This window comes from Raphanus sativus, unplaced genomic scaffold (genome assembly GCF_000801105.2).
Source record: "Raphanus sativus cultivar WK10039 unplaced genomic scaffold, ASM80110v3 Scaffold3051, whole genome shotgun sequence".
Taxonomy (NCBI): domain Eukaryota; kingdom Viridiplantae; phylum Streptophyta; class Magnoliopsida; order Brassicales; family Brassicaceae; genus Raphanus; species Raphanus sativus.
The window spans coordinates 1-12,599 of NW_026618358.1; the positions used below are offsets into that span (position 1 = coordinate 1).

At 36.8% G+C, this 12,599-nt stretch overlaps 3 protein-coding genes across 3 annotated transcripts; 1 reads left to right on the plus strand and 2 right to left on the minus strand.

Annotated features, from left to right (window-relative positions):
* Positions 1-1,748: 1,748 nt before the first annotated feature.
* LOC130506262 (uncharacterized) lies at positions 1,749-4,024 on the plus strand. Its single transcript, XM_057000896.1, has 12 exons — positions 1,749-1,996; positions 2,069-2,123; positions 2,219-2,274; positions 2,341-2,441; positions 2,506-2,575; positions 2,668-2,794; positions 2,876-2,943; positions 3,035-3,115; positions 3,194-3,271; positions 3,347-3,502; positions 3,578-3,730; positions 3,810-4,024. The coding sequence occupies exons 1-12, from the start codon at positions 1,844-1,846 to the stop codon at positions 3,891-3,893; spliced, it is 1,182 nt and encodes a 393-aa protein (XP_056856876.1). The 5' UTR covers positions 1,749-1,843; the 3' UTR covers positions 3,894-4,024.
* Positions 3,947-7,474, minus strand: LOC108838565 (uncharacterized). The gene is made up of 16 exons (XM_057000895.1): positions 7,205-7,474; positions 6,989-7,071; positions 6,443-6,565; positions 6,289-6,351; positions 6,076-6,177; positions 5,907-5,981; positions 5,718-5,836; positions 5,540-5,641; positions 5,342-5,458; positions 5,196-5,261; positions 5,047-5,113; positions 4,897-4,950; positions 4,715-4,804; positions 4,570-4,623; positions 4,454-4,495; positions 3,947-4,351 (listed from the first exon to the last, which is right to left on the minus strand). Exons 2-16 carry the CDS (start codon positions 7,016-7,018, stop codon positions 4,253-4,255), a joined length of 1,203 nt encoding a protein of 400 aa, XP_056856875.1. The 5' UTR covers positions 7,019-7,071; positions 7,205-7,474; the 3' UTR covers positions 3,947-4,252.
* Positions 7,475-11,859: 4,385 nt separating this feature from the next.
* Positions 11,860-12,483, minus strand: LOC130506261 (uncharacterized; the record flags this gene model as incomplete). Its single annotated transcript, XM_057000894.1, has 1 exon — positions 11,860-12,483. A coding segment is annotated over one exon (624 nt), but the record flags the coding sequence as incomplete, so codon positions are not given.
* Between the last annotated feature and the right edge of the window lie 116 nt (positions 12,484-12,599).

Here is a 12,599-nt window from a genome sequence, read left to right on the forward strand (position 1 = left end):
CAAAATATAATAAAAATAACAACTTGCGCAGGTCTTATCCTAATTTTTATTATTTAAAGATTAAAGTTTAGCTTTAGATTTAATGTTTATAGTTTAGAGTTAAATTCAGGTGTAATATATGCATAACTCAGTCTAACGACGTATGAACTAAAGTTATCATATTAAGATGACGCACCATCTGAGTCATCAAACAATAAAATCAGTTTTCAAATTCATCATCATCTTCGTCTTCTCTTACTTTTTTTGTTCAACTCTCTTATTTTCTTACAATTTACGGAATTTAACTTCTTCATCTTTTTTTGAGTTTTTCTTCTTCTACAATACGACAAATCCAATGAGAGAGGGAGCAACAAGATGTCGGACCACCATACATGAAACTGGAGGAGAGAAAGCTTCTTTTTTAACCGATTATCATCGAAAATGACGAAGGATGCAATATATCTGTCTTAGATTTTCAATTTTTTAAAAATTTATGTCTTTTCTAGACCTAGTTGCGAAATCAATAACTACCATCAATAAGATCTTAGAGAAAGACAAAGAATATAGAAAAAGAATATGAAAAATGAAAAATGACCTTGACCCTTATTTTACTATTGTAGTATTAGTGATGATATGGCAAATCCAAGTAGATGACATGGAAAATGGTTTAGTCAGCCGCCACAAGAATATAACTCAGCCTTGATAAATCAGCCATCATGTAAAATATAAGTCAGCCGAAATGTGAATATTATTTTAGTAATTAAACTCTTGCTATAAAATAAGCCGTAACTACTATGGAAAATACTAAAAGTCAGTTGTATCGTCAAATAAATCAGCCGTCAAATGGATGCTATTTTACTTATTAATCTTTTGCTAATAAGCCAACCGTAACTAAGTTAAGTTTAGTGTTAATACATCCAATTACGACTGATTAAATATAACTCAGCCGTAACAACCTCCTATAAGTCGGCCGTAAATTTAGTAATTCAGCCAGTCGATGTTCGTTAACTCAACCGGGGAAACTTAACTCAGCCGTGTCTTAGCTAGAACTTAGCCAAATTTTTCAGAAAATCACGCTGATGTATAAGTCAGCCGTAACTTGTGCACTTAACTCAGCTGTTATCGCATAAACCAGTAAAATTTCTGTAAATAAGTCGCCACTAACAGCTGACTTATCGTCTTAAGCCAGCTGTTTTATCTTAAGTCAACTGCATTGTTTAATTCAGCCATATCGTAACACTAACTCAAATGTAACGACGTATGTTGCGCTTTATAACTGACTTAATGAAAATACGGAACCGAATTCCTACGTAACATCAGGTTTTTGCTTACGTGGCATTAAAAAGTAATGACATTTTGTAAATATTGTTTTTCTTATAACGTAAAAAAAGCACGCTTGACATTAAACAAATGGCAGTAATAAAAAAAGATTTATATGGTTCTGTTCGATTGTTCTAAAATATGTAATGTTTGAGTAAACTTTCCAACAGAATCATTTATTTTTTTAAGATAGGTGTATTTAGCCATATAAAAAGTAACTTTTTAAAACACGCATAGCAAGAAAATTATATAAATAATTTGACATTCAGTCGGAAAAAGAAGCAGATGATTAATTTTAGGATTCTCAAATTGATGAAGCTAAATAATATAAATCAATGAGATTTTCACTTTAATTTTTTTATATAAAACAATTATATTATTCGTAAGAGACGGAAATGAAAATATTGATGTCTCCGTCACGGCGAAACTGGGAAAAGCCAGTCAACCACATAAAGCCTATCTCGCCCTCTCTGTTATACTACCACGAAGCAACGGTTTAAACCAACCCTTCACTCCCTGTCTCACATATCATAAGAAAGATAAAATGGCCGTTCATATTCATAACCCTAACTTTTTGCACACTCATCAACTCCGATCATCTCATACATGGGCATCTGCATCACCTGCTTCATATCACACCACAAGATTTTCTCCTGCAAAACATCCCGGATTCATCTGCAAGTCCAATAACAAAGATGTAGGCTCGTTATCGAATCAGCTTACTGAAAAGAAAATAACACTGAGCACTAACTGACTCATTTCTTAACAGGACTATCTTATTGATGCTCCTGTGTCTGCTGGAGATGGATTCTCTTTCAGTGGAGGTTTACCATTATTTTAATCTTCTCCTTCCTTTTTCTTCTTCTTCTTCTTGGTTTAGTAGGAAAATAACAAAATAGTTTTGGTTTCTTCATGGCAGGGAAGTATTCGGATCAACCGAGTCCATCAGATGAATGGTTAAAGCGAGGCAAATGGGTAGGAAAAAGGTTTCTTTTTAACTTTAATTTTAACACATAGTTGTGATTGCAATTGTAACCACAGGTTAAAGCTCACAGAGTTGGTGGATCTGGTGCAGAAGCCAAAGATCCCATTTTCGGACTAACAATGGGATCTAGCTCCCAAGCTTCAAAAGATGTTTTCAGGTAGGATTACACAAACTTCTCAACTCTTATCTTACAGTAGGACTTATGATTTTATTTCCATTAGGTGGTTTTGTGTAGAATCTGGGAATGTAGACAGTCCTCCCGTTATACTCATCCATGGATTCCCATCCCAGGTAGTAAATAATATCACTCGACTTGAAACACATCCCATATTGTTATCTCGAATAAGTTTCAGATTTTGAGCTTTTTTTTTTTGTGTGACTAGGCTTACTCTTACCGGAAAGCTCTTCCCGTCCTTTCAAAGAACTACCGCGCCATTGCTTTCGACTGGCTAGGATTTGGATTTTCTGACAAGCCTCAGGCTGGATATGGATTCAACTACACATTAGACGGTATAACATGTTGTCCTAAACTCCCGGTTCTTGTGAACAGACTTTTGCTTCATTAAGTTACAATATTCTGCGGCTTTGCAGAGTATGTTTCGTCGCTTGAATCATTCATTGATGAAGTTACAACTACTCAGGTCTCACTGGTTGTGCAGGTATTAACCAACGGAGCCATATTTCAGAAATGTTCAGTGTTAACTTTTCTTCTTTGTTTTTATTTTTTAATTTTTTTTTTATTTAAATCAGGGATACTTCTCAACTGCTGCGGTTAAATACGCAAGAAACCGACCAGAGAAGATCAAGAATCTCATACTCTTGAATCCTCCTGTAAGAAAGTGATTGAAACGTACCATTTTCTTCTCTTCTTTCAAACTAACTTAGATCCTGCATTTGTTTCGGTTGCAGCTCACTCCCGAACATGCTAAACTTCCATCAACCTTGTCTGTATTCAGCAACTTTTTGCTCGGGGAGATTTTCTCTCAGGTTGGTTTCCATCAAAGTTTCTTCTTACGGAAGGCTCTCTTGAAATAAAAATCATGGCTTATCTAAAACAAATAGGATCCTCTGAGAGCAAGTGACAAGCCTATGACGAGCTGTGGTCCTTACAAAATGAAAGAAGATGATGCAATGGTTTACCGAAGACCTTATCTTACCTCAGGTTCTTCTGGTTTTGCACTTAACGCCATCAGCAGGGCCATGAAGAAGGAGCTTAAGGTAAGTCACCAAAATAAATGTTCCATGATATGCTGTGGAAGATTGGAATATTCTTATGGATTTTTTTTCTGACAGGGCTATACAGAAGAAATGAGGACTTCATTGATGGATAAAGACTGGAAAATCCCAACCACCGTGTGCTGGGGACAGCGAGACAAGTGGCTGAGCTACCAAGGAGTTGAAGAGTTCTGCAAGAGTTCGGGACATAATCTCGTTGAACTTCCAATGGTACAGACTATTTCCTTGTACCCTTGAGACCTCAATAAACAGCAAAGCTAACATTAACCGATTTTGATCTTTTTATTAGGCTGGTCATCATGTACAAGAGGATTGCGGAGAAGAGATTGGGGGACTGATCTCAAGAATCATAAGCAAATCTGCTCTTATCTAAGTAGAGCGACTCCTAGAAAACGCAAAGAGTCATGAACAACCCATTTGTAAAAAAATAAAAAAAAAACTCAAAAAGTTTTATTTCACAACCTTGTGTATCTCAATGGTACATATATAAAGTCATTAGTAAGATTTTTGTTGTACAAACTTTGAGGCTCTATAAACTGAGAGATGGAAGAACCACCAAAGACTCTCCGGTATTGGTAAATTATATGTAATTTTCTTTTTTCTTTTTTTGAACACAATAGTAAATTATATGTATACCTCCATTAATTGTTTAACAGCATCGTTAGCTGTCATCTTTCAGTGTCGTCTGCTTTTCTATGAATTGTGTAATTTTGTCCAAAACAAGAAAATCCTCTATTGTTGGAATCGGTCTATCCAGCACTCATCGTTCTTGACAGCATTTCTCCATCTGTGTTTAAATGTCTCCAGTTCGGCGTAAGTCTGCTTCCGAACCTAAGTAATAACGATTTTTGTGAAGAGAGATTTTTAGCCATAAAGTTTAAGAAGAGACTGCTGATATCATATTTTCAAATACCGGACTGGTTACAAGTTTACCTCAGATCTAGCAGATGACATTTGAGAAGTTGATGATGGTTTCTGCAGGACAACAGTTATTAGACTATAACTGGATATCTACTGAGAGATTAGTTACAAGAAAATGAATTGCATACAGATTTGTCTGAACTATCCTCAGTCTTGGTCTTATCAATTTGTTCCGAATCCATCTGCTTATGTGCAGTAACTATTGTTACTTTCCAAATAAAAATAATAAAGGCCAGGAGGCTAAAGGAATGGCAAGAGAAAGCAGTTTCAAACCTTATTTGCATCCGAACCTCCTAAAGTAGGAAGACCAAGATGAAGTATATACTCGGAATCAACAATGCCGATGTTTTTTGTTCGATCACCCTTCAACACAACAACACAGTACTCTCTGATTAAAAAAAAAAACAAAAAAAAAAACACAAAGATGTATTGGCATGGGCTTAGTCATAATTTACCTGTGCGCAATATCCAAGCTGAAAGTCTATACCCCATCCATGGTTTAAGTCATTCTTTAAAAGAATAAAACAGCAATGAAACCGTTTAATTATACAGATGGTAATGGTCTTCACAGTCTGTGACATAATAAATCAAACTTAATGCAATACCTGAATCATATGCCAAGCACACCTCCAGGCTGCTCTGGAGAACACAGGAGCCATCATTTCGACAAATCTGTATGTAGAGAGTTTCTTAATGAGTTAAATTATCTGGTCATGCTTTTCACTGAAGGAGACAAGATTGTCAGTGTTCTTACCCCGTGCAAGGAGGTCCAGTGCTATTCTCGTTGCACCTAGCTTTACCAATGACTTTGTATGTTCTCCTGGTACGCATAAAGACATTGCAAATAATATTACATCAAGTCATCTTAGATAGAAAAGTATTGGATCATGAGAGAAATACCTATGTACTCTCGATTTGCTGTCTCGTGAAGTAAGTTGATGATGCACTTCGGATAAATTAGGATCAAGAGCTGGTTGTGATATTTCAAGCCCTTCTTCTCTAATTATTGAAACATACCTGATGATAACATAATATTTCAGTTTCACATGTATACTAAACTACAAACAAAAAAAAAAGCTCTTTGTCTGACAATTTTACCGTTTAGCATCAAAATGGTCAACACCGAGATCTTCATCCCATAGAAATATGTAAGAATATGCTGAGACAATATCCGGGTGTAGGAAACGCTTTGCAAACCACCTTAAAACGAATTAAAGAAAACTGTACAGCAAAATGCTTTTTATATCAGTTTCATGAGTCAGAAAAGACAGTTTACCACTTGGTTTGGTTTACAACAGAAACATGAATAGCAGTTTCACTCCACTCATACTCCTTCCATTCATCTACGGTGCCATCATAATGGAACAGCATAATAGCAAACTCACTTGATGAGAACTGCCACAAAAGAAAGTTGGATATCATATCAAACTTGTTTCATAACCAAGAGGCAATGTCTGTGGTTTACCTTCTTGATAATCTTGTCGACACTTTCCTTTTGTTTTATTCCGATTGCCATAGCCAATAAGTTCTGTTTTGGGTTCTTAACAAAAACCAAAAAAAAAAAAAACAGATAATGTAGTGGTAAGAAATGTCTAAAGAGAAACTTGAGAAACAGTTGGTAAACGGGTAAACACCTTATTGCGCTTTGCGCCCCATAGCGGTCGCATTTCCAAGTCAGATGTACTTGCAACAATGCCTCTTGGTAGCGTCTCGCTTCCAAGAGGCCTCAGTTGTGTCTAATTCAACAAAGTCACATAAAAAGAGTCATCAATATTCAGACAGGCAAGGAGCTTGTTTATGTGCATAAAGTACTAGAGTATCAGTTTATCAACGAACGAAACCGAAACCTTGCACATTTTGAGTTTTCCAAGATTTAGTCTAATTATCGAACTCCATCCCGGGATACTGCCCTGTAAATAAATTATAACCAAATCAGTTTATATTCAATATTTGAAATATGCGTAAAATATGAAGCCTGAGGTAACAGAAAGAAAGTTATACTTGTTTGTAGTCTACAGTAATAAACGCATTCCCTATAAGGAAAACTAAGGCTAGCAAGAAGACGAAAGTGAACAAGCGACGAAGAGACGAGCACTTTCTTTTCTGGTTCATATTTAGTGATACCTGAAAAAGCAACAAAACAAAAGATCAATAACAACACACTAAACTCACAAATGACAATAGTGAATGATCTCATTTTATCAACAATATCACAATGTCAAAGATCGTGCACTTCACTGTCTGATATTGCACAGTTGCGGAAGAGAGAACTAAATCGAATAAGCACTAAACCCACTAAAGCAAAAACACTAACTACACAAAAAGACTTGAAATTCCATGGTGTTGGAAGCTTCATATCATCAAATGTTGGCCGAAAACTTCAATTGGATCAAGCTAGATGTAATTACACATTTTTTTTCTTTTTCTTTTTTCGCAAATCCCTTGAAGCCCAAAAGACCTCGAAATGGCAAGACGTGAACAAGGAAAAAGCACCATTTTTCTAGAAGCAAAAGAAAGAAGAGTAATAAAAAGAAAACAAAAGCTTACGGAGCTCCAAGTCTTGGGTTTCTTGTTCATCCTTCAACAACAGTGGTCGCCATTAGAGAAAACGAGGAAGCCTATAGCTGTTTCTTTAATTAAATCAAATCAAATAAATAAATGTGAGTCATAGTGTTACAATACCCTCTTTTTTTTTTTTTTTAAAAGACACTAAAATTAATTGCGATCCGTCAAGTTTGGTTATGTATTGTTTCAGTAAAGTACCACTTTAATTCCTTAAAGTCAGCTTCGAATAAAAAAAACTGGGAACGGAAGCAATGACAACAATGTGAGACGGCACAACTTGCAATTGCAAAAGTTGAAGCGCGTGTAGGCATCATCGCCGAAAATCGCTGACCAAAATGATATTTTATTGGCTCACGTTTTGCTATATATTTGACATTTCTGTTTCCTTCTATATGTAACGCACACTTCCTTGCAATGTTCATGTGACTAGTGATTTTTTCTTTTTCTACTTTTTTCCTTCTAACGTCTATTAATATGATCATATTGATATATCAAAGTTCAACTCGAGTTGTCGAATCCCCTTATTATTAATCCATAAGCAGTTTGAAAAAATAACCTTTGAAGAGTAAATTTATTACAATGTTGCCATTATGCATATGTGTTTTTCTCACAAGCCTTCTCAGCCTTAATATAAAACTACCCTTAATATCCTAGATTTATTACATAGACTGCCACTGGTACTACTAATGTTTACTGCATTGTATTTTATAACATATTTTCCGGGGTAGTATATCGTGTATGATAAGTCACTTACATGTGCTTTTAATTTATTTTCTTCGTACCTGTATATAACAAATATTCCATCCTGAAAACTACAGATATAAACGACACTACCACTGGTATTACTATAGTTTATATTAATTACATATGTACGAAATATACAATATTGTTCTAATCCTAGTGTTCTTGTCTTAGAATAGATCGAACTAAAGAGAGAGAGAGAGAGTCGTATGACTTAGAGATGAATGAATTGTTATTATTCCATGAGTAATGAGTTCCTTATATAGGATTACATAACTTGGAGACAAAGTCTAATAACTTGGAGTAGGGAACAAGTAACTTGGAGTAGGGAACAAGTAACTTGGAGTAGGGAACAAGTAAATCTAGAACATTCCATAATAGACATCACACAATATTCATAACACTTCCCCTTGATGTCCATTATGCGTGTAAGATGCTATCTCGTTAAAAACCGAGATTGTAATGCCATAACCGTCTAGAGTTTGTAATGCGTTTGGAATACTGCCTCGTTAAAACCTTTCCATGGTAAACCCAAAAACCCAATGTGGTAAAAACGGGAAGCCATGGATAGGAAAAAGAGTACAGCCGCATTACTTCCCCTGAAGTGAACATCACTGAAGGCTTCTCAGTGCTCGCATACCAATCTACTGCATAAGCTTCCTGAGCGTGCATGTTGGTAATGCCTTAGTGAAGAGGTCGGCTGAGTTCTCGCTTGATCTGACTTGGAGTACCTTGACCTCTCCTTCTTTCTGAAGATTTTGGGTGAAGAAGAACTTGGGGAGAACATGCTTAGTCTTGTCACCCTTGATGTAACCATCTTTGAGCTGAGCTATGCAGGCTGCATTGTCTTCGTAAAGAACGGTCGGCTCGTCTTTACCATCCGTGATCCCACATGCTGTCCGAATATGGTGTGTCATGAGTCTCAACCAGACACACTCTCTGCTTGCTTCATGGATCGCCAATATATCCGAGTGATTGGATGATGTGGCTGATATAGTCTACTTGACTGATCTCCATGAAATGGTCGTGCCTCCATATGTGAAAACATAGCCGGTTTGGGACTTAGCACTGTGTGGATTGGACTGGTAACCTGCATCAACAAAATGCTTTCATGATATTCATGGTCCATTCGGATCATATGGTTTATCTCTCTTAGATAAATTCGACCATGAATGTCTTTGTATGTCCATGATCTGTCCGGATCATGACATCATCCATAATCCATCCGGATTATGTTCTTGTCCACTATATATCTTATTCATATCCTTTGACCAAAACTCTTTATGAACTTTTTGTATATGTCCACGGTCTGTTCATGAAGTGGCTATTGTGTTATAGTTTGAAGTTTAATCAAAACTAAGCCACTTTTGGTCAATAGGACGTTCCTCTCACTTGGATGGTTTAGGTCGGATTTAAGACCTAGAGGAACTGGTCGGAACAAGCTGGACGGGATGGATTGGTCGGGACCAATGATGATTAAGGTCGAACTAGGTCGGACATGATCCTAGTCGGTATGGTTCCCTTTGGTCGTGAATCTGATGGATTCTCAGACCATTTGATCAATCTATTCTTGGTACGTTGGATCATAGATCCCAACATTCATATACGGCTAATGATCTCTACTATAGATCATCGTAGTCTCTTCATAGCCTTTCCAAGAATCAATCATCTTAATCATCCTTTCTTTAAGTATAAACACAAGGAATATATTGACTACTATATGGACTGATCTGAAACGTTCTTATAGAACTTTCTACTATGCATCACTTAGTCTTATCATATCGTGTGTACATACACGCATGCAGCTGCATTTCAGTCCATGAACAACGCAGGAACGATGTTGTTCTATGAGAACTTTTTTCTCATTTCTCAAGGTATCTTATGTTACCTTTATATATATCCAGTGAGATATCAATTGTCTACTACATCTTTCTTATATGCCCAGATATTTATCAATTTCGATATTGGGTAGTAGCATTCACCGCATAGGAATTTATTTCCTTGTTCCTTAGTCCCTGTGAGTATCCTTGTGTGATCAAGCCATTCCTTTGAATGCTTTATGTAGCAACATGTACGACCACTTGTCTGTACTTTCATGTTCTACAGCTCACGATTTTCTTTTCCTCACAAGACTCATCTATTCACTGGTTAGATGGCGTCTATCTTATGTATTTGGCCAATACGCCCATCATATACATTATTTACCATAACTCCACGTCCCATTCATTTCTCTATGATGAGTACTCTTACGTGGGTTAGTGATCCTCGCATATCTCTTATGCTCAAGTGCTTTTTCTTTATCACTTATGAGTGTGTGTATGTGTCGACACCTTATATAATGTTCCTTCGCGTTCTATCGCGTTCTAGACATGATACAATCGATTGAGATTTTATTCTTATCAGGATCATTGAATACTTTGTAGTTTGCAAGGCTACATTGTATGATACCTGTACCTTAGGACCGGCCGGTCTTATCTCATTGTCTAGTATGGTTTCTCTTTCATGAACCCGGATCTATCATTATGAGCACCTTATCTCTTTCTATCCGAGGTTCCTTGTATATGGAACACACTGGTCTATCTTGTATAAACTTCTACAGCAACTTGATTATGTCTCTACTAGGACATTTATATAGTGGTGCTAAGCTGGTATGACTTAGTCATTCTTTCGGGTCTGTCTGGCTATCATTCTTTCTTTGTTTATGGACGTCCAGTACATATATATCTGGTCCGAGGATCTTTGCCAAGACTTGGATGGTTAAAACCATTCCACTTTTACTTTTTATTTACCAGCTTATAGCTTTCTCCATGATGTTGGATAGTCGGATTCATCTTGTATGTAATCCGTGTACCTTGGCCACAATATGATCACCTTTGTTTGGCTCATGATCTCATTAAATTCGTGGGAGAAAGATCATGTTCTCTTATCCAACATATATTCCCGATTTTCATCTCATCCTTAGATGAGGTATTCCATCCTAGATGGCACATAGGTATGTGGTGGTTTATCCATAAAGTCTTAGGATGGTCTATATCTGGATTATGACCCTTTATCATCTTTAGACGGGAATATCTATGCTCACTTTATATGGCCTGATGTATCTTATCTTTCATACATGTATTCTTGTGGTGTACCCAAGCTTATAGACTTTTGAAGTCTCAACCTAATAGGTTATGCCTTATACGGCCAAGCTATAATGCCTTATGGCCTTCGGCCAGGCTTATCATGTTTGGGTTTTATAGTATGGTCATGGACCACATGGAGTGTTTATTCTCCCCCTCATGAACATGCTAAAAAATACGTTTGTTTGTCCTCACTTAAACGTAATGCTTGGACGGCCAACATGGTTTTAAACCATGATACACGAATTTGTGGTCTGGTCATGATCACGGGTTTTGTCCTCACTACCCTCATGATCAGATTATACTTTCGTGTTACTTGGAACAATGAAGCCTACTGAGTTTCCCTTGTGTACATGTTTCACAACGTGAGATCTTATGGGATAACTCTTTGTGCCTTATTAATCAAGTTCGGACCAGGATGGCTAATCCGGTCATGCCATAAAGTGTATAAATTCGTTGGTGAACCTTACTGGTTACCTAGGCTTTTATGCCTTATCACACTGATCCTTAGCATAGTATTAGATCAGTAGGGAGAATGTAGTCTCGACCTCTTTTATATGTATGTCTTTGGCGATTTTCATAAGCTAAAGGAACATTTCCTTTTTCTTTGCTTTGCCCATTGGTTTATTATTGAAACCATTTTGATGTGGCCTGTAATGCCATTTCGACCTTTACTCCCTCCTCGGCCGTGATTGGATCTACAACCACGGTTACTGTGGTATCCTTGTCCACGGCCAGTGGGGATTTTGGCTCTCTCTCAATGGGTCTTAGGTGATAAATTTCGTGCCTCTTAAGGCCATGCCTTAGGCGTGGTGGTCTAGACATACTCTTCTCGAGTTTTCATTCTCATTTGTCAATCAAAAATATTTTTCAAGCAAATTAATCAATGAAGATAAAAGAAAAACTTTTATTAATGCTATGAAATTTTGAATGACAAAACACCAAATCATAAGTATGAAGTCAGAATGTTTAAAGGCTTTAGACAATGGTCTAGCCGGCCACTCCATCTGTTACTTTGGACGTGGCTCCCATGGATTCTTCATCATCACTATCTGCCTCATAGCCGCTCATATCATCTTTCATCTGATTCATCTGTTCATTTTGAGATAAGTATAAGAACAGATCGTTGTATGTGGTGAAACCTTTATCTCGATAGGTTAGTTGTAGGAATAGATCTTTTGGATCTACTGTGGAGAAAACTTTTTCAAGTAATTTCTCCTCTGTCAACTTTTCACCATAAAACATCAGTGTATGAGCTACTTTAGATAGAGCATAATTGTATTTTTCCACGGACCCAAAGTCCCGGAAACTAAGGCTCATCCACTCATGCCTTGCCTTTGGTAATATCACCTTAGTGTATCTGGACTTTAACTCTTTCCAAAGGCATCGAAGGCTTTGTATATCTTGGTACTGATTTCTCAGTTCCACATTGAGATGATGGCGCATTACTGTTAATGCCTTATATTTCTCATTCTCGGTTCCATGATCATCTTTGATGATACATTCACTAAGACCTTCTATCGTTAGTATAACCGAGATATTTATTGCCCATCTTAGATAGTTCTCTCCAGAGATATCTAGGGTATCATAGTCCATGGGTTGGAATCTCAACATCTGAAATCATATCAAAATGATTTAAGTGTTAGTACATACAATTTCTGATGCCATTGGCTATCCAAGAAATAAAAGGCACTCGGCCAGTATGTAAACAATAAGCCATACGGCTTGTG

Coding starts and splice junctions, on each gene's coding strand:
- LOC108838565 (XM_057000895.1), bottom strand. CDS start 7,018: ATGAACAAGAAACCCAAGACTTGGAGCTCC. Junction 5,459..5,539: donor GACCATTTTGATGCTAAACG/GTAAAATTGTCA, acceptor TGTTATCATCAG/GTATGTTTCAATAATTAGAG. Junction 5,262..5,341: donor AGCAAATCGAGAGTACATAG/GTATTTCTCTCA, acceptor TATGCGTACCAG/GAGAACATACAAAGTCATTG.
- LOC130506262 (XM_057000896.1), top strand. CDS start 1,844: ATGGCCGTTCATATTCATAACCCTAACTTTTTGCACACTCATCAACTC. Junction 2,944..3,034: donor AGGTCTCACTGGTTGTGCAG/GTATTAACCAAC, acceptor TATTTAAATCAG/GGATACTTCTCAACTGCTGC. Junction 3,116..3,193: donor TCATACTCTTGAATCCTCCT/GTAAGAAAGTGA, acceptor TTTCGGTTGCAG/CTCACTCCCGAACATGCTAA.